This window comes from Pelophylax lessonae (genome assembly GCF_965119305.1).
Source record: "Pelophylax lessonae genome assembly, chromosome: 4".
NCBI lineage: Eukaryota > Metazoa > Chordata > Amphibia > Anura > Ranidae > Pelophylax > Pelophylax lessonae.
In genome coordinates this window covers 602,972,796-602,992,985 of record NC_138771.1, presented here as the reverse complement: position 1 = coordinate 602,992,985, position 20,190 = coordinate 602,972,796, and the positions used below count along the sequence as shown (strand labels likewise).

The 20,190-nt window shown below is 40.1% G+C and overlaps 1 protein-coding gene across 7 annotated transcripts in view; it reads right to left on the bottom strand.

The window, feature by feature from the left end:
- The window catches only part of NFIX (nuclear factor I X), a 293,070-nt gene that overhangs the window by 255,365 nt on the left and 17,515 nt on the right, over window positions 1-20,190 (bottom strand). For all 7 annotated transcript variants that reach the window (XM_082255243.1, XM_082255245.1, XM_082255238.1 and 4 more), the window contains one exon: window positions 12,318-12,697. In XM_082255243.1, the coding sequence (XP_082111369.1) occupies window positions 12,318-12,344 (27 nt within the window). In that variant the 5' untranslated portion in view covers window positions 12,345-12,697. The remainder of the gene's footprint in view (window positions 1-12,317; window positions 12,698-20,190) is intronic.

Here is a 20,190-nt window from a genome sequence, read left to right as displayed (position 1 = left end):
AGTACAGTATCCATCATGGTATAGACCAGGGATCCTCAGACTACAGCCATCCAGCTGTTGCGGAACTACACCTCGGCCATATAAAAGTACAGTATCCATCATGGTATAGACCAGGTATCCTCAAACTACGGCCCTACAGCTGTTGCGGAACTACACATCCTATGAGGCATTGTAAAACTCTGACATTCACAGACATGACTAGGCATGATGGCAATGGTAGTTCCTAAACATCTGGAGGGCCATAGTTTGAAGACCCCTGGTATAGACATTGGTGAATCAGGGTGAAACACAGTATGGAGACAGAGATATAGTGCTGTCACCCCGAACAAGGACCTTCATGGCAGAATCAATGGATATTATTTTATTGAAAACTGCAGAATTAATAAGCAGTTTTAATCCGTCTTATATTGGTGTGACTTGCGTAAAGTGAGGGTATACATTTGGAAGTCTGTATGAAGGAAATTTCAGCAGCTGAGAAGGTAAAAGGGACTTTATAGGTAAGTGAAACACTGCTTTATTCTATATATAACATTGACTGGAAAATATGGCGTAACATTAATTATGGCCCTTCATGGGTCTATGCTTTAGGTCTCTATTGTGATACTGAGGATTTCCAATGCATTAGATCAGCTATTCTCAACCAGGATTCCTCCAGAGGTTTGGTAAAGGCCCCTTGATCTATAATTGATTAATGGTGCCTGCATAGTTTTTATGCCAACACCTACTGGCAGAGCCAACAGGAGGACATCAATGTTTTTTTTAGCTGTCTGTAAGGGGAGCATTCTTTCCATTGACCACCAATGTAAGGGGCATTTCCCTACTAACCCCCAATGAATTGGTTTAAGACGATGTTCCATGAGACCTGAAAACTGTTTTAGGGGTTCCTCTGGGGGGAAAAGACTGAGAAAGGCTGCACTAGAGTGTGTCTGGTCACCAGAATGCCCATTTTTTTCCGCCAGATTAACTATGTAGCTATGTAAGGATCCTTGCTTCCATTTCCTGAGCTCATGTCTTTGTAATCAAATCCTAGGACTTTAGTGATATTCTGTGTAGCACCATTCGATTTTATACATCATATCTAGGTTGGACATTTCAAAAAGTTTGTTGATGCCTGTTTATAAACCCCTCTATATAATTACTTTACCCATATAATAATACTTGAGTCTATGGTGTTGTCTCATAGTGAAAATTGTATAGCACAACCCAAACCCCTATATCTCAACTGCATGCCAATGGCCGTTGGGAGCCAGGAGCTTCAGTGTGCCTACTAAGGAATCAAAATGCCACAGGTTCCTTATCAGCATATCTGCTGCAAGTATTTTTTATGCTTATCATTGGACTGGTAAAACGTTACCTGTATTTACCACAATATTATAGGTGTGGTTATCCTTTTACTTACACCAGTGATCAAAAAACCCAAATACCCCTTTTGTTCCCCACCTACATCCACTACCCTGATCCCTGCTGCAACCACCTCAAAGATTCCAGTTCTTACAGGTATGGGAGGAGACACAACATTCCTTCTGCCCTTTCACTAAGCAATGCTCAGTGCCCAGGTGGCCAACCACCAGGTTTGAGCATGGTCATATAGGCACAGAAGGCATGCTTAGCATTGTGCAAGTTCCCACCATACTCTGATGGATTTGTAGTGTTTGTTCAATAGGAAGTGAAGCTGCACACAGCAACAGGGAAGGTAAATTGAGGTGAAAAATGTGGAGTTATGTGAGGCCCCTCTGCCTTATCAACATGTCATAACCGTCAATGTCTGCTGTGTTCACAATCACAGCATGCCCCCCTGCTGTCTTCCAAGTCTCCTAAAGCATTGCAGGTCCAAATGGCACATTCTTCTGGGTGTATAATTTGCATACTGACAGCCCTTATACCTTCAGACAAATAATGAACGTTTAAGATTACCTTTGCATTTTTTAACCTGTGCTGGAAGAATGGCAGCTGCTATACGATTGGTTGCTATGTCTATCCTGCAGCTGTATGTTATTTCTGAATGAATGGTTTGTAAACAACATGTTTGTTCACCTAATATATACTATATATACATATATATATACAGTGGGTACGGAAAGTATTCAGACCCCCTTAAATTTTTCACTCTTTGTTATATTGCAGCCATTTGCTAAAATCATTTAGGTTCATTCTTCTTCCTCATGAATGTACACATAGCACCCCATACTGACAGAAAAACACAGAATTGTTGACATTGTTGCAGATTTATTAAAAAAGAAAAACTGAAATATCACATGGTCCTAAGTATTCAGACCCTTTGCTGTGACACTCATATATTTAACTCAGGTGCTTTCCATTTCTTCTGATCATCCTTGAGATGGTGCTACACCTTCATTTGAGTCCAGCTGTGTTTGATTATACTGATTGGACTTGATTAGGAAAGCCACACACCTGTCTATATAAGACCTTCCAGATCACAATGCATGTCAGAGCAAATGAGAATCATGAGGTCAAAGGAACTGCCTGAAGAGCTCAGAGACAGAATTGTGGCAAGGCACAGATCTGGCCAAGGTTACAAAAAGATTTCTGCTGCACTTAAGGTTCCTAAGAGCACAGTGGCCTCCATAATCCTCAAATGGAAGACGTTTGGGATGACCAGAACCCTTCCTAGAGATGGCCGTCCGGCCAAACTGAGCTATCGGGGGAGAAGAGCCTTGGTGAGAGAGGTAAAGAAGAACCCAAAGATCACTGTGGCTGAGCTCCAGAGATGCAGTCAGGAGATGGGAGAAAGTTGTAGAAAGTCAATCATCACTGCAGCCCTCCACCAGTCGGGGCGTTATGGCAGAGTGGCCCGACGGAAGCCTCTCCTCAGTGTAAGACACATGAAAGCCCGCATGGAGTTTGCTAAAAAACACCTGAAGGACTCAAAGATGGTGAGAAATAAGATTCTCTGGTCTGATGAGACCAAAATAGAACTTTTTGGCCTTAATTCTAAGCGGTATGTGTGGAAAAAACCAGGCACTGCTCATCACCTGTCCAATACAGTCCCAACAGTGAAGCATGGTGGTGGCAGCATCATGCTGTGGGGGTGTTTTTCAGCTGCAGGGACAGGACAACTGGTTGCAATCGAGGGAAAGATGAATGCGGCCAAGTACAGGGATATCCTGGACAAAAACCTTCTCCAGAGTGCTCTGGACCTCAGGTTGGGCCAAAGGTTTACCTTCCAACAAGACAATGACCCTAAGCACACAGCTAAAATAACGAAGGAGTGGCTTCACAACAACTCCGTGACTGTTCTTGAATGGCCCAGCCAGAGCCCTGACTTAAACCCAATTGAGCATCTCTGGAGAGACCTAAAAATGTCTGTCCACCAACGTTTACCATCCACCCTGACAGAACTGGAGAGGATCTGCAAGGAGGAATGGCAGAGGATCCCCAAATCCAGGTGTGAAAGACTTGTTGCATCTTTCCCAAAAAGACTCCTGGCTGTATTAGATCAAAAGGGGGCTTCTACTAAATACTGAGCAAAGGGTCTGAATACTTAGGACCATGTGATATTTCAGTTTTTCTTTTTTAATAAATCTGCAACAATGTCAACAATTCTGTGTTTTTCTGTCAGTATGGGGTGCTATGTGTACATTTATGAGGAAGAAGAATGAACTTATATGATTTTAGCAAATGACTGCAATATAACAAAGAGTGAAAAATTTAAGGGGGTCTGAATACTTTCCGTACCCACTGTATATATATATATACAGTATATATACAGTATCTCACAAAAGTGAGTACACCCCTCACATTTTTGTAAATATTTTATTCTATCTTTTAATGTGACAACGCTTAAGAAATGACACTTTGCTACAATGTAAAGTAGTGAGTGTACAGCTTGTATAACAGTGTAAATTTCCTGTCCCCTCAAAATAGCTCAACACACAGCCATTAATGTTTAAACCGCTGGCAACAAAAGTAAGTACCTCCCTAAATGAAAATGTCCAAATTGGGCCGTAAGTGTCAATATTTTGTGTGCCCACCATTATTTTCCAGCACTGCCTTAACCCTCTTGGTCATGGAGTTCACCAGAGCTTCACAGGTAGCCACTGGAGTCCTCTTCCAATCCTCCATGATGACATCACGGAGCTGGTGGATGTTCGAGACCTTGCCCTCCTCCACCTTCCGTTTGAGGATGCCCCACAGATGCTCAATAGTGTTTAGGTCCGGAGACATGCTTCGCCAGTCCATCACCTTTACCCTCAGCTTCTTTAGCAAGGCAGCGTTCATCTTGGAGGTGTGTTTGGGATCGTTATCATGTTGGAATACTGCCCTGCGGCCCAGTCTCCGAAGGGAGGGGATCATGCTCTGCTTCAGTATGTCACAGTACATGTTGGCATTCATGGTTCCCTCAATGAACTGTAGCTCCCCAGTGCCAGCAGCACTCATGCAGCCCCAGACCATGACACTCCCACCACTATGCTTGACTTTAGGCAAGACACACTTGTCTTTGTAGTCCTCACATGGTTGCCGCCACACACGCTTGACACCATCTGAACCAAATACATTTATCTTGGTCTCATCAGACCACAGGACATGGTTCCAGTAATCCATGTCCTTAGTCTGCTTGTCTTCTGGGCTTTCTTGTGCATCATCTTTAGAAGAGGCTTCCTTCTGGGACGACAGCCATGCAGACCAATTTGATGCAGTGTGCGACGTATGGTCTGAGCATTGGCAGGCTGACCCCCACCCCTTCAACCTCTGCACCAATGCTGGAAGCACTAATATGTCTATTTCCCAAAGACAACCTCTGGATATGACGCTGAGCACGTGCACTCAACTTCCTTAGTAAACCATGGTGAGGCCTGTTCTGAGTGGAACCTGTCCTGTTAAACCACTGTATGTTCTTGGCCACTGTGCTGCAGCTCAGTTTCAGGGTCTTGGCAATCTTCTTATAGCCTAGGCCATATTTATGTAGAGCAACAATTCTTTTTTTCAGATCCTCAGAGAGTTCTTTGCCATGAGGTGCCATTGAACTTACAGTGACCAATATGAGAACGTGAGAGTGATAACACCAAATTTAACACACCTGCTCCCCATTCACACCTGAGACCTTGTAACACTAACGAGTCACATGAAACTGGGGAGGGAAAATAGCTAACTGGGCCCAATTTTGACATTTTGACTTAGGGGTGTACTCATTTTTGTTGCCAGCGGTTTAGACATTAATGGCTGCGTGTTGAGTTTTTTTGGGGGAACAGCAAATTTACACTGTTATACAAGCTGTACACTCACTACTTTACATTGTAGCAAAGTGTAATTTCTTCAGTGTTGTCACATGAAAAGATATAATAAAATGTTTACAAAAATGTGAGGGGTGTACTCATGTTAGTGAGATACTGTATATATATATATATATATATATATATATATATATATATATATACAGTATATCAATCTGAGTTGTATACAATGCTAACATAAGGTATTTTATTATTATTAACATTTATTAGACATTTGTATAGCACCAACAGTCAGTGCTTTAAAAAATTAAGGGAGACAGTACAGTTACAATATGAAATAAAACAAAAGGGTTCACAGGGCCCTGCTTGTGAGAGCCTAAAATCTAAAGAGAGAGGTAAGTGATACAAAAGGTAATACCTGTGAAGGATGAATTAAGCCAGCCATAGACAAGTCAAAAACTGAACGTTCTGTCGATCGAAAAGCGAAGATGGCACATACTGTTGTGCCATCATTTTTTTTTTTTTTTTTTAAATCCAGCATGTTGGATCAGATGCATTTAATTGTTGCACAAAAATCGCGTGTTGCAGCTGGCACACTAACGATGTGAAAAATTAATGACCTGACGATCAAAAAGAATTTTCTTCAGGTTTTGAATCGTCTATGGCCTGCTTTAATGGACAAAGTAAAATTCCAGGGTTAAAGTAGAGGTGGTATAGAATTTCGAAAAGAGATAATTTTAAGGATCGTCTGAAAGCAGACAGAGTATGTATATATATTATACTGGATTTATATAGCGCCAACAGTTTGCTCAGCACCTTACAACATGAATATATATATATATATATATATATAATATATATATATAGTAAATATTTTGTAATCATAATTTATGTATGTAGTACAAATTATGGCACACATAGTAAAATAGAATAGATAACATATTAAAAAACAAATAGTGAAAAGGCAACATAATACTAAAACTAATTTGAATAGTATGCCTGATGTATCTATCTATCTATCTATCTATCTATCTATCTATCTATCTATCTATCTATCTATCTATCTATCTATCTATCTATCTATCTATCTATCTATCTATCTATCTATCTATCTATCTATCTATCTATCTATCTATCTATCTATCTATCTATCTATCTATCTATCTATCTATCTATCTATCTATCTATCTATCTATCTATCTATCTATCTATCTATCTATTTTTCTATCTATCTATCTATCTATCTATCTATCTATCTATCTATCTATCTATCTATCTATCTATCTATCTATCTATCTATCTATCTATCTATCTATCTATCTATCTATTTTTCTATCTATCTATCTATCTATCTATCTATCTATCTATCTATCTATCTATCTATCTATCTATCTATCTATCTATCTATCTATCTATCTATCTATCTATCTATCTATCTATCTATCTATCTATCTATCTATCTATCTATCTATCTATCTATCTATCTATCTATCTATCTATCTATCTATCTATCTATCTATCTATCTATCTATCTATCTATCTATCTATCTATCTATCTATCTATCTATCTATCTATCTATCTATCTATCTATCTATCTATCTATCTATCTATCTATCTATTTTTCTATCTATCTATCTATCTATCTATCTATCTATCTATCTATCTATCTATCTATCTATCTATCTATCTATCTATCTATCTATCTATCTATCTATCTATCTATCTATCTATCTATCTATCTATCTATCTATCTATCTATCTATCTATCTATCTATCTATCTATCTATCTATCTATCTATCTATCTATCTATTTTTCTATCTATCTATCTATCTATCTATCTATCTATCTATCTATCTATCTATCTATCTATCTATCTATCTATCTATCTATCTATCTATCTATCTATCTATCTATCTATCTATCTATCTATCTATCTATCTATCTATCTATCTATCTATCTATCTATCTATCTATCTATCTATCTATCTATCTATCTATCTATCTATCTATCTATCTATCTCTCTATCTATCTATCTATCTATCTCTCTATCTATCTATCTATCTATCTATCTATCTATCTATCTATCTATCTATCTATCTATCCATTTATCTATCCTTTTATTCAGCTGTCTATCTTTCAATTAATCTTAGCACATGTAAATATATAAACATTATAGATTGTAAGCTCTAACGGGCAGGGCCCTCTAAATCCTCCTGTATTGAATTGTATTGTAACTGTATTGTCTTCCCTCATATTGTAAAGCGCTGCGCAAACTGTCGGCGCTATATAAATCCTGTATAATAATAATATAAATACACATGTGTACAGTTTAATATATACATTATGACTATGCACTGTAAGCTTCTGAAAAATGGCTATACGGCGCTTCTTGAAATTGCCTTGCTACGTTGCTGTTATAAATTTTTTTTTAATTCTATACAATCATGATTTAAAGAAAAACAAGTATGCCCCATAACGCCTTTTTCTTGTTAAGTAGAGCCGAGTCTGCAGATTGCAAACCACAGTACTGTACCAGGACCTTTAAGTGCATTTTGTGTTCAACAGATTTGTGCTGTCTTTGGCCTGTAAGTACATTCAGAGCTGCACTCACTACCTTTATTTGTTAAGTGGATTCGCAGCATTTGGAAAGAAAAGTAGTAATAAAGCTCAATGTCACATAAATATATACATTTATATATATATATATATATATATATATATATATACATATACACATACAAACAATAAACGCACATAGATCCCGTACATTCCATAGTTTTTTTTTTTTTCCCACAACACTATTTTCCTGGATCATTTCTGGCTAAAAACTTTCTTCTACCGGCATTTCAAAGAAAGCGAAATTTCCCGTACTCTCGTACTCTCAAACTCTGACCAAAAGTCAATGATTAATTAAAAATTTGCAGAATTTGCAAAGGCCAAACCTTCCTTATTTTATCACTCTACGGAAACCTAGTTATATATCATCTCATTTGGCAAAGTTAGCAGCAAACTGAACTCTTCAATTGCAGTTCATTCTCATGTGTTACTTTTTTACATGATTTTCACATTTTCATTTACAAATACACATACATCTGTACGTACTGTACATACATAAATATTCGTCTTACACTTTCAACTCTCCCTGCTATTTTTTATAGATTTGAAAATAAAGTTATATATTTTTTTCTTTTTTAAAAAAATCCTCTAGCCTATAAGCTCACCCAGCATTTGTTTTTTTTTGTTTTTTTGCTGTGTATATTTAGTTGTGAATTGCATGTACTTATCATTTCTAAAGTGGTTATAAATTAGCATGATATATATTTTCTTCCTAATTGCAACCATTTATTTAAACAGTGCAGCAGGAGATGATGGTTCATGATGGACGTAAATCAGTCACCGTCACAATAAAATGATTAAATAAAACCTGCCTCTAGGATATAGTGTATACACTAAGGCTACTTAGACGTGTCCGGGCTCGCCAGACTTGTGAACCACCCTTCGTACCAACAATCTTTTATTCCCAAGAACTTTGCATAAACAGTAACGATCAGCTTTGTTGAATAATACAGTATGCTTGCAAATTGCAGGAAATATATATTACAATATAACATTTTGTGCTCAATCATTTGGTTATCTTAAGAAAGAAAAACACACAAAAAAATAGTTGATCTGATGGAAAAATTGAAAAAAATGTAAAAAAATTGAAACTCCGCGTTTTTTTTTTTTTTAGTGATGTTCATTTGAGAATGATCTTTTAAGTGAATGAAATTTCATACAATAGAGAAACTTTTGGCATAAAACTGCCCTTCTATTGAAACCGCTATGTTATGTCTATGGTTAGCCGGTTAGCCTAGCAATAAGGTGCTGGCACATACCCTCTGCTTGTCAGAATTGTGCTTTGGAGTGCCCTGAATGTCCTTGACGCCTGGGTGCATGCCGTATGCAAGTGTTGTCTTTGACTAACGTGAATATTACCCACTTCCTATCAATAAATTGCATGGTGGTGGGACACACATGAGCTTGGAGGAAAGTCGACATTTGCATTCTGCATGTCCAAATTTAGGGGTTCTAAGGCCGCATCAGGGAAATGTTATGTACCAATTGTCTTAGGGTGTCTGGTATTGCCTACTAATGGACTTTTATGCATCACATCCTGGTGACTGATTCACATTAGGAGTTTTGTATATGCGAGCAACAAAATGCCAAGCTTGGTACACGTTCCTGGCATGGCGCAGAAGATTTGTATTAAGCATGATCACTAAGATCAGCACTCTAGAAAGTGTTTACTTTACACTGCGTTATGTTGGAATGCAAGTAGACACAGCAAGGGCACTGTATGTGCATCTACACCCAACAGCCGTGTTTAGCCAACTTTAGTGCTAGCCTATGTAAACAGGAATGTGGTACGGCCAACTAAAAATAATATCTACTATAGGCCAGTCTTTTTTGTAGCATTTCTATCCATCTTATTCTTTGCCTTTTATCTTCAGCTGCCATTTGCAAGTCTTTTTTTTTTGTGAGCTATAGAGAAGAATGGGACTGTATCCATTCTATCAATGCTATAGTATATGTCAAGTCCATAGATTTTGGCATTCTGCTAGATTCAGGGCCTGACATGTGGTCACCAAGATAATTACTTGGTTAGTATTGTGACTTTCCAGCGCTGGGGGTCCTAAATTAAGTTTGCACCAGGAACCCATCCAGAAAAATATGTAGGTTTTCACATCATTGCATAGGTTTTCTCACATTATTGGAACGCTTATTTAGATATAATTAATGATGTTCCCTTTTGCAAAGCCATTATTTAGCCCAAATACCCGGCCTAAATACCCTCTTCTGTGGATATGCATCTTGACTCCCCCATTTTATTCATGAATTTAATTAGGTACGCCCTAAGATATATTCAAACAGTCCTTTGTATTTTTTAAATAGCTATCATGTAGAAATCATAGAAATCATGTGTTAAAATACATTTCCATTTTTAAAATCCTGTATTAAAAAAAAAAAAAAAGCAGTAGCCCCTCCACCCTTCAGCCCTGCCCCACGCCTCCTTCTCCATGGTCCTACTTCAATCATCCCAGCATTGTTCAATCTCCTTCCCTGCTGTGAGCTCCGGGTGTCAAGGACACACCTCCTAGGGATTTGGTCATCAAGTCATCCTGGGGTCCCAAGGAGGATGCCCAACATCATGTGACCAAATGAAGACTTTATAAAAAAAAGATTTTCTAAGACTTTATAAAAAAAAAGTATGTATAAAGAAAATTTTAAAATGGGTGAGGGGGTAACTCAAGACTAGACTTGGACTTCATCAAAAAACTGTCAAGAGTGAATAAGTGCTGACTTTCTGAAAATTTTAGTTGCCTGGATAGTGTACTGAACCTCTGGCTTTAATACAAAGAACAATAACAAGTATGCAGTTCCTATGAGTCAGAGAAGAGTCAGAACTTCTTATCTGCAAGCTTGTTTCTTGTCTTGTGATTCTAAGTCTTGAAACCAGAGGATAAGCATTACAGTCAGGCAAATAGGATTTTCAAACATAGAACTTAGCAATTTCAGTCTTTCTGTTTATCTTGTTACAGGTTTCCTTTAAGTAGAAGATGTATTATTTGTTAAAAAATGAAACCGACATTTTTTAATTTTTAATTTTTTTTTTTGAAAGGTAGGAGTGCGCCTAGGGTTCATGTACAGCTTGTTAACATCTAAATACTTTTAGATCAACTAGCTTCTGGCTAAACTGCCACTATAGTGTGTCTTTACATGACCACATGACCACATGATGATGATGATGTCACTCCCGCTTACCTGTAGGTAAACATCATTAAGCAGGCTTTACTACCGCTTTATGAATGAAGGATGAAGAATAGGCTGATAAAGTGTGGTACCTAATTTATTCCTTGCTCCGACAGGCTCCCTCCATCTGTGTGACTGATTCCTCCTCTATAAGGTGTTCCAGCCCGCAGTTGCATGATGAGGTCATCAAGTAAAATGCAGGGCTAATAGCCCTTCACTGTACATGAGGATGGAGCAGAGAAGAGCACCGGAGCCTGACAGAATGAGGAGTTAACGGGTATTTAACAGGTATTTACCCCCTGAAGGGGCGGTCCACTGAAAGAGTAGTTTTATTTAATCAGCATTTAAGCCTTGCAATGTGGGACCCCACTACAGGGGTAGTTATTATGTAATTCTCAGAGTTGGGCTTTAAAGAATGAAATTAGAGAATGTAAGAGACGCCTGAGGGGGGACATGATAGCAATTTTTAAATATCTCAATGGGGATCTCAGCTTAGAAAAAAAGCTGTTCAGTCGAAGGGATTGCATGAGGACTCGGGGGCACACAATGCGATTAGAGGAGAAGCGTTTTAACCTCAGGCAACGTGGGGGGTTCTTTACTGTTAGGGCTACAAGATTGTGGAATGCTCTACCACAAGAAGTGGTTTCTGCGGGTAGTATGGTGGCTTTCAAAAGACTATTAGACGTACATCTCAAAGAACAGAACATTCAGGGGTATGTGAGATGATTACAGCCACACACGCCTGCACAGGTTGAACTGGATGGACTATTGTCTTTATTCAACCTCACTTACTATGTAACTATGTAACTATGTAATATAGTCTAAACCTTTTTTTTTTTTGGATAGAGTTGAGAAGCAGTTCTAGGAAGATCTTTTTAAAAAAATTGGTGTTAGGTAGATTCACCCTCTTATATGTCCTGGTGAATATTGTTAAAAGTGATGGGAAATCTAAAAAGGTTACAGATGTCATTAGAATGTGAGGAAGTGAGAGAATTTATCTTCACTTTGGAGAGGTTTCCTCTCACTTCCTGATGCACACTCAGGACAGAAAGTGAAGGGAGGTCTCCCTAACAAGATACAGACAGCAAAAAAAATAAACTACTAGGGCTTTAACGATACCCTACTATAATCCATAACTAAAAAAAAAATTGGGGGCTACACGTGACTTCCACTTTAAATAAGTTTGATAGGGATTTGTGCACTTTTCATCTTTATTCACAATAAAACAGATAAGCTGGATAGAATGAATTCCTAAAAATTGGTTAAAGATGTACAAAATTGCCGTTGTTCAGCCCGGCACTACACACAATGACAGGAATCACGAGACAGTACCTGAGTCAGGCAGTATGGTGAGTACATCTCTCTGGCACCGTCACACTTCCTTGTTGTCTCTTGGATTTTCAGACTCTCTTGCTGCAGTCTACGACTGTTTCATTTTGTCTGAATGTATCTTTCTTCCGGCAATCTCTCTCGCTCTGGACGTCTCACAAAATCTGGGTCTGGCTGTCTCTAAAACTTTGTCGTTTTTCTGGATACCTTCCTCTGTTTCCGCACACGTTTCTCAGGCTACGTGGATTATTTCCCACATTTATTTTGTAGCTGGATTCTCTTGCTTGGTCTCTCTCGTCTGTGTGGGAATATCTTTTTTTTGCATAAGCTCTCCTGGCCGTCTCTCTTCTTGAATGTCTCTTTGTCGTAGTCGTCGTGTGACTCTGAAAGTAAAAGTTCAGTGAAAGTTTTGAAAATGAATTGAAAAAAAAAAAAAAAATCTTGCATTAATAAAAAAAAAAAAGGGAGACAGCCCGAATTGGAAAAGAGACTGAAAAGAGACATGCATTAAATCAAAGAGACAGTTTGATTTTGTTAAATGGAGATTATAACAAAAATTGAACACATTTAAGAGAAAGCAAGCCTGGCAGCACCTGACCAAAGGTACATGAGGACTTCTGATAGAACAAATGGACTATCGAATGATCATTTTATTCTATCTATCGCATCAATCCGCCGGATGGTGAAGATCACAATAGGATTCCAGCACATGTGTGATGTAGCAAAGCCTGATTGGCTGCTAGTGCTGGCCCCAGCCCCCTGTCTGCTGAACAGGGTATTACAGGAGGCTTACATCAAGACAAATTCAGATATTTTAAAGCACATTTATTATTTTGTAACAAATGCATTAATTTAGGATTTTTTTTTTATCTTTACTTGGAGTTCCAATTTTTAGAAAAAGGAGGCAAAACTAGAACTTTAGTGATTTTCTACTAAAGTAATGTTTCCCAAGACATGAGTTGTGTATTACTGGAAATATTTGCCCCCTTTGGGTGGCACACTGCAGGGCTCAGAATATCTGAGAAGAAATTGGAAAGATATACACTGTATGGGCAAACATATGTGGAAACCCTTCTATTTTATTCGGGTATTTCCAGTAAGGGTACTGTCTATGCTACAGCATACAAAGACATTTTACACATTTGTGTGCCCTAGCCATTTGGCAGTAGTTTCGGAAAGGCCTTTTCTGTTCTAGCATGACTATGCCCCTGCATACTATAAAGACATGATGAACCAATAGCAAAGTGCTGCTCGAGACTCCAACGGGTTCTGTTCTGATAAACCACTGGGAGTGCAGGCGAGGACGGAGCTCTGTGGATACCAATACTAAAATAGAAAAGTCCTTAGCCGCACAAATCCTTTGCGTTGCAAGGGAAATTAGCTCCTGTTTATGGAATCTTTATCCCCATGATTGAGCCCTATGGGCGGGGCAAAACGCATTAGCGGGGTGGCCTGGATGGCGCCTCGGCTGAGGCTGTTTTCACTTTCACACACAGGTTTTTGTAGTGGTGTGCAGCTAAGGACTTTTCTCTTTTAGTATTGGTAGCAATGAAGACATGGTTTGCTGTGGACTGGAGAACCTCATGTGGCCTACAAAAAGCTCTGACCTCAAGTCTATTGGACATCTTTGGGGTAAATTGGAACATTGATTGTTAGACAGGTATGTTTATCCTATCTCACTACTTGACCTCACAAATACTCTGTTCGCTAAATAATGGCACAAAATCCAGTGGAATGTCTTGCCAGAAGAGTGAAACTTGTTATACATGCATCGAGGGGATAAATCCATATTAAAAATTAATTCCAGGCATGGTATATTTTTTTAACAGAGTTACATTGGTTCAGCTTGGACCAATGTAACTATGTATATATCATACCTGGATGATGCCCCTGAAAGCTGGAAACTACCACTAGTAAACACCACTACTACACTGCTACTTCAGTGATTTCCACTTGCTTCCGGATCCTGTGTTGAGCGACCGGTCTGATGCATCGTGAACACAAGAGGTTGGCCACTCAGCATGGGCACCAGTCAGAGAATGCTTTGCATTCTCTAAATGAATGCAAAGCATTTTCTGATTTAAAGAGGTAGACAGGTAGGCAAGCTCTCTACCTCTTCCTATCAGGGAAAGCTTTGCATTTATTCAGAAGCATTCCCTGAACTTGGCCCATTCTAAATTTTGACCCCTGTGTTCACAACGTATCAGACCTGTTGCTCAGCATGTAGATACATATTCGCCAGCACACCAAGGATCTTGCAAAAGCAGTCCAAAAACTTTATTCCAAATAAGATTACATCAGAAAAATATAGTGCAACGTTTCGGAGCCGCACAGGGCCCCTTCGTCAGGCATGTGCTCACATGACTGATGAAGGGGTCCTGTGCGGCTCCGAAACGTTGCACTATATTTTTCTGATGTGATCTTATTTGGAATAAAGTTTTGCTTTTGCAAGATCCTTGGTGTGCTGGCGAATATGTATCTACTTGTAACCGATCCAGTTGCCAACTGGTGATCGCTTCAGCACCCAGTACACACAAGCCTACAAACCAGGAAGGTGTGCGATAGGAATACGAACTATACTGTTGCTCTGCATGGGACTTGGAAGCAAGTGGAGACCACTGAAGTAGGTGTGTCTACTTCAGTGATTTCCAGCATCTAGGGGCATCAGCCAGGTATGTTATATACATAGCTACATTGTTCCAAGCTGGACCAATGTAACCCTGTAAAAAAAATAATCATGGTTGTGGAATTGGATGTCCAACAAGCTGATTTAGGTGTGATAGTCAGTTGTCCACCAACCTTTGGCTTTACAGTTTACTTACTCTACACATCTACTAATTGTAGATACCACTAGGCGCTTTGAGTGACAGTTTGTATATGTAGTCCAGTGGACATTCTGGAGTACACAACATGCTAACAGGATAATTGCAGTGTAAATTGTTTAGGGGTTTAATTCTCCTTATTAAAACAGGTGGCCTAAGATAATGAAAATGGTATCGCTCGAATGCCCCCCAAACTGCTGTCAGTTGAATCAGCTTGTGAATAGACTGTTGCAAGACAGACAGAATCGGCTTGTCAGGCTCTAGTAGACTTCAACAAAATGGTGGCCATCTGTACACAGACACCAACTACCTGTTGCGGAAATGTGAATGAGACAGGTAAAAGATGGCTTCAGCTCCTGTTCTCCATCTGTAGCAAACCCCTCAGATAGGTTTGGCCTTTTTCAGGGCTTAATCATAGAGGCCTCTAAAATGAAGCCCCAAAAAGGGTGAAACACATCTGAGGAGATCTATACAGATGGAAAACGATAGATGAAGCCATCTTTTACCCATCTCATTCACATTTATGCAACAGGGAGTTGGTGTCTGTGTGCAGAAGGCCACCATTTGGTTGAAGGGGGCCTAAGATAGTGCAAAGGTTGTGACAGAGGTACACGACTAATTGAAGTTTAGTAAACAATGTTTTATTGGACAGAAACTATTGCCCCCATAAACCATACCCATTTAAAATATAATCTGATGTGAAAACTCCTTAAAAGATTTTACATTCACGCATTCATAAAAAAAAATATACCGGTTTATGAACATTTTATACTTTATGCAATCACTGATATAAGACTTTTTCAGAAATAACTTTGAAGTCAGGAAAAAGAGAGGAGGAGAAGGACATTTTCCTGATATCTCTCTAACTTCCCACATCATCCATTCTTTCCCAACCTTCTTCCATTATTGCTTCATTTTATTTCTATGTGTAACTTTTTTGGTAGTCTGCAACACTTTAATTACACAGAGCCAGACATGAGGTCCTGAGCAGGCTGAACATGAGTTGACTTTTGATCCAGACGTGTGATGATCTCTGCCCTAGACTGCTCTAGAAATACCCAGATGAAGACGCTTAAAATAGATACAGAAAGTTCCTTCCCCTGGTTTCCTTGCATCTCACACTTTTTCCCTTAAAGTGAGCCTGTTGTGATTAAAATATAGCCATTTTAGAAGTTGCTAATATCCTATTTGTCACCCTCATCCTCGGGGCTTAACTGCTCAGTGAGTTACCGATATAGAACTAATGCGCACTTAGGTCACCTGGCCCATATACTGACCTGCTACTTGTTCCAGGTCATTGGATTACTAAGTGTAAGGAAAACACCCCAGGGACTTTCAGCTTCTACAACTAGACCCCCCTTGTTGTTTTCTAATCCACTTCAGCCTTAAAGTGGGCAAGATTGTGCATTCTTCTATTTCTATAGAAAAACCTCAACCAGGGCTATATTGACTCTTGAACCTCACTGAAGCATGTACTACTGTGACAACCTTGACCAAATTGGTATTATTAGGCTACCAGTACCATTCTCCCAGTGCTACAACACCATAATAGCTACACTAGTTTTATTATCTAGATCAGGGATTCCCAAACTACGGCTCTCCAGCTGTTGCAGAACTACACATCCCATGAGGCATTGTAAAACTCTGACATTCACATACATGACTAGGCATCAGGGCCGGGACAAGGGGTGGGCAGAAGGGACGGCTGCCCTGGGCACTGTGGTATCATGTGAGGTGGGGCGGGGGCACCACACAGGAATTGGGAGGTAGGGAATTTGTGTTGAGATGGAGAATTTGGGGTGGTGGCAGGGGGTAAGAATTTGTTCTAGGAGGGCAAATTTCGGGAGGTGTGCTACGAGTGGTGATTTGGGGGGATTTGTGTTGGGAGGGAAGAGGATTTGTGCTTTGAAAGGGGATTGGGGGGGGGGTTGTGCTATAAAAGTAATACAATAGATATTTTTGCGGGGGGGGGGGGGGTGTATTTGTGCTAGTAGGGATGATTGTAGGGTATTTGTGCTAGGAAGGGGGATTTGTTGTTGGGGGGGGGGGGGGGCTGTGCTAGGAAAGGGGATTGGGGGGAGAGGAATTTGTGCTGGAAGGGGGGATTTGTAGTGGGGAAGAAAAGATTTGTTCTTGGGGGGGGGGGGAATTTGAGGGGTAGAGGACTAGTGCTAGGAGAGGGATTTTCTTTTGGGGGGGGATTTGTGCTGGAGACACATGAGGAGAGAGAGGATTTGACCTGGGGGGATGAGGGGGCCACAGATTTGTGCTGGGTGGGGGGGGGGATTTCAGCAGGTGGGCAGATTTGTACTGGAAGAAGGGGGAATTTATGTTTAGGAATGAGTGTGCAGATTAGTGCTCTATTTTGTTTTATTTTTTTTGGAGGGGGGGGTGCAATTTGACATGTTCGCCCTGGGCTCTAGATGACCTTGTCCCGGCACTGCTAGGCATGATGGGAATTGTAGTTCTTGAACAACTGGAGGGCCGTACTTTGGGAATCCCTGATCTAGATAAAGTGTCTACAGAGTTACGATCCTTCAAGCCTCCCCAAGAATTACTGAGGAGCCAAAAAGCCAACACCTATTCAGTATGTGATTATCAATATGGATGGTGGAACCCACAGAAGAAGCTGCTTCATGTTCTCATTAGCTAAATTAATATCCTCCCTGAAGAATCATCCATTAGCAGTCTTCATTATAATAAGGATGATGCTCTGTAATCCTGAGAATTACATGAAGTACATAAAGTGAAGAAGAGTACATGGAAACCGCTACAATAAAGGCTAAGTTCACCTTTTAAAAAAATAATGAATGCCCATATTTTTGCAGGTAAAAATTTGATTTTTTTTTTCTGGAGCCTGCAGAGCATTTCACCCATAATCAGCAAATCACCAGTCTCCTGCAGACTGTCAGTATAGCTGTCTGCCCGTACCTCCTATATGGGCAGACAGTTACTGGAGAGCAGGAAGATCAATGAACTACGAGAGAACTCACCTGTACCCTCACAATTCATTGGGAACTACAAGCCATCTGCCGCAATGGAAAACAGTAGGGCAGGTGATCTTCCGTAACACCTTACATGTTACACTCTAAATTTGTAAACCTTAACAATAAACTCCTCCTATTTGCTCCATTTTAGTCAGTAAATATATACCAGTTAAAGCATTTTCTTATATCTGTTTATAAGTACAAAAAAATGCTTGCCTATCAGAAATTGTCTTATGTCCTTGCACCTTATGTAGGTGTCAGGGGCGTAACTACAGGGGTTGCAGGGGTTGCAATTGCTACTGGGCCCCATGCTCCAGGGGGCCCGGTAGCAAACCAGTGGGTGAACTTCCAGGATCTCAAAGGTCACACTTGCGACCGGGCCCTTGCATTGCTCCACTGTGGGGAGGCCCCAAGATTGCAGGAAGGGGGCCCACTGCAGAACTTGTGAAAGGATCCCGCTGCGGGACTAAAATAAAAGGCCATGCAACAAGAGTAAAGAGCCCCAGGATCAGTGGGAAGAGCCCCGAGCTTGAAGGGAAGGGCCCCGGCCAGGGGTCTGGGGGGCCCTTCATGGTTTCTTGCATCGGGGCCCTGAAGGTTCTAGTTACGCCTCTGGTAGGTGTAACTTATCTCAAACAGCCTATTTAGTCTTCCTAGCTCGAGATGTAACCGAGATCTAACCTCCGAGTTAGATCTGAGAGTGGGAGTACTTTAGCAATTGAAAGCTAGTAGGGTTGACACCACTCACCCCACAAATATGTTGTGTGTTGTCAACCCAACAATGGGGCTTAAGAACTGAGTGCATTTTTGATAGATTATCAAACATTTTCAGTACTTGCAAGATCTTTAAATGTGCATGTATTGCGGAAATTGACTGCATTTTTTTTTTTTTTGCATTCTCTTGACATACTCTTTAAAGCAGAACTTCACCCTAAAGGGGAGGCTCTGCTTTATTCCCCCCTCCTCTTCTGTTTTTAGAACTTTTTTTTTTGGGGGGGGGGGGGAAGCAGGTACCTGTTTTTGACAGGTACCCGCTCCCACTTCTGGTCGTATCACAGGGGCGATCCACCAGACGTTCTCCCCTTCCCCTGCAACCATCTGGCACATATCAAAGGTCCCAAAAGGCCGTGCAACCATTAACAAAGTGCAGTGTAGCTTGTGCAAGTGCGCAGTAGGCAGCCAGCTGTGAAATCACAAGGACTCACGGCCAGCTGCCCACAGTAAACGTGCCAGCGCCTGGACACTAAGAGCCGCGGGTGAGCATGGCGCTGGACCCCTGGACAGGTGAGTGTCCTTTTATCCCTTTTTGTCCCTAAAAGTCAGCAGTTACAGTATTTGTAGCTGCTAATTTTAATTTTTTTATTTTTTTTTAAATGCTGGAAAATCAGCTTTAAAATAACTCACTGCTTCAAGGCACTAAGTGGCACAACTGCCACCAAGCTATCACAGAGTGTCACTAGTACCCTTACTGACTTATAGCAGTGCTGCTGATGACTTAGCACTGATTCTTTCTCCATTTTTAAAAGGTTAAAGTAGAACTTTAGGCAAAACTTTCTTTTCATTTTTGATAGAGCAAGGGAGAGTTAAAACCAATGTATTCACTTCCTGTCCCATAGCCAAATAGGAAGTGAGAGGAAACTCCTACAAATTAAGGGAATTCCTTAGGGACCCCCAGGTCACCAGAACTCGTGTCCCCATTGGAAGATTGTCCCCCTATTACTTTTCTGGGGACAACCCAAAATTTGGGCTTTTCTTTTACTTTCACTTTTATTAATAATGGTAAACAGGACAAATAGAAAGGGAGGAATCTTCTTAACGGGTCCACAGACAGCAATAAAAGCCTGACAGGTGTTCTGTTCTCCACTCTATACAAAACTAAAACAGTTATACTTTAATTCACCTAAACCTAATACTTTGGGGTTTTTTTTTTTTTGTACTGTACATGCTATAGAGTTATACCACCACCATACAGTTTGAGAAATCTTTTCTCAGGAACTTTTATCGGAAAAGCTGGAGGTTGGACACCAAAGGAGTACTGAACACCTTATTGCTCCTTCTCACAAGTCT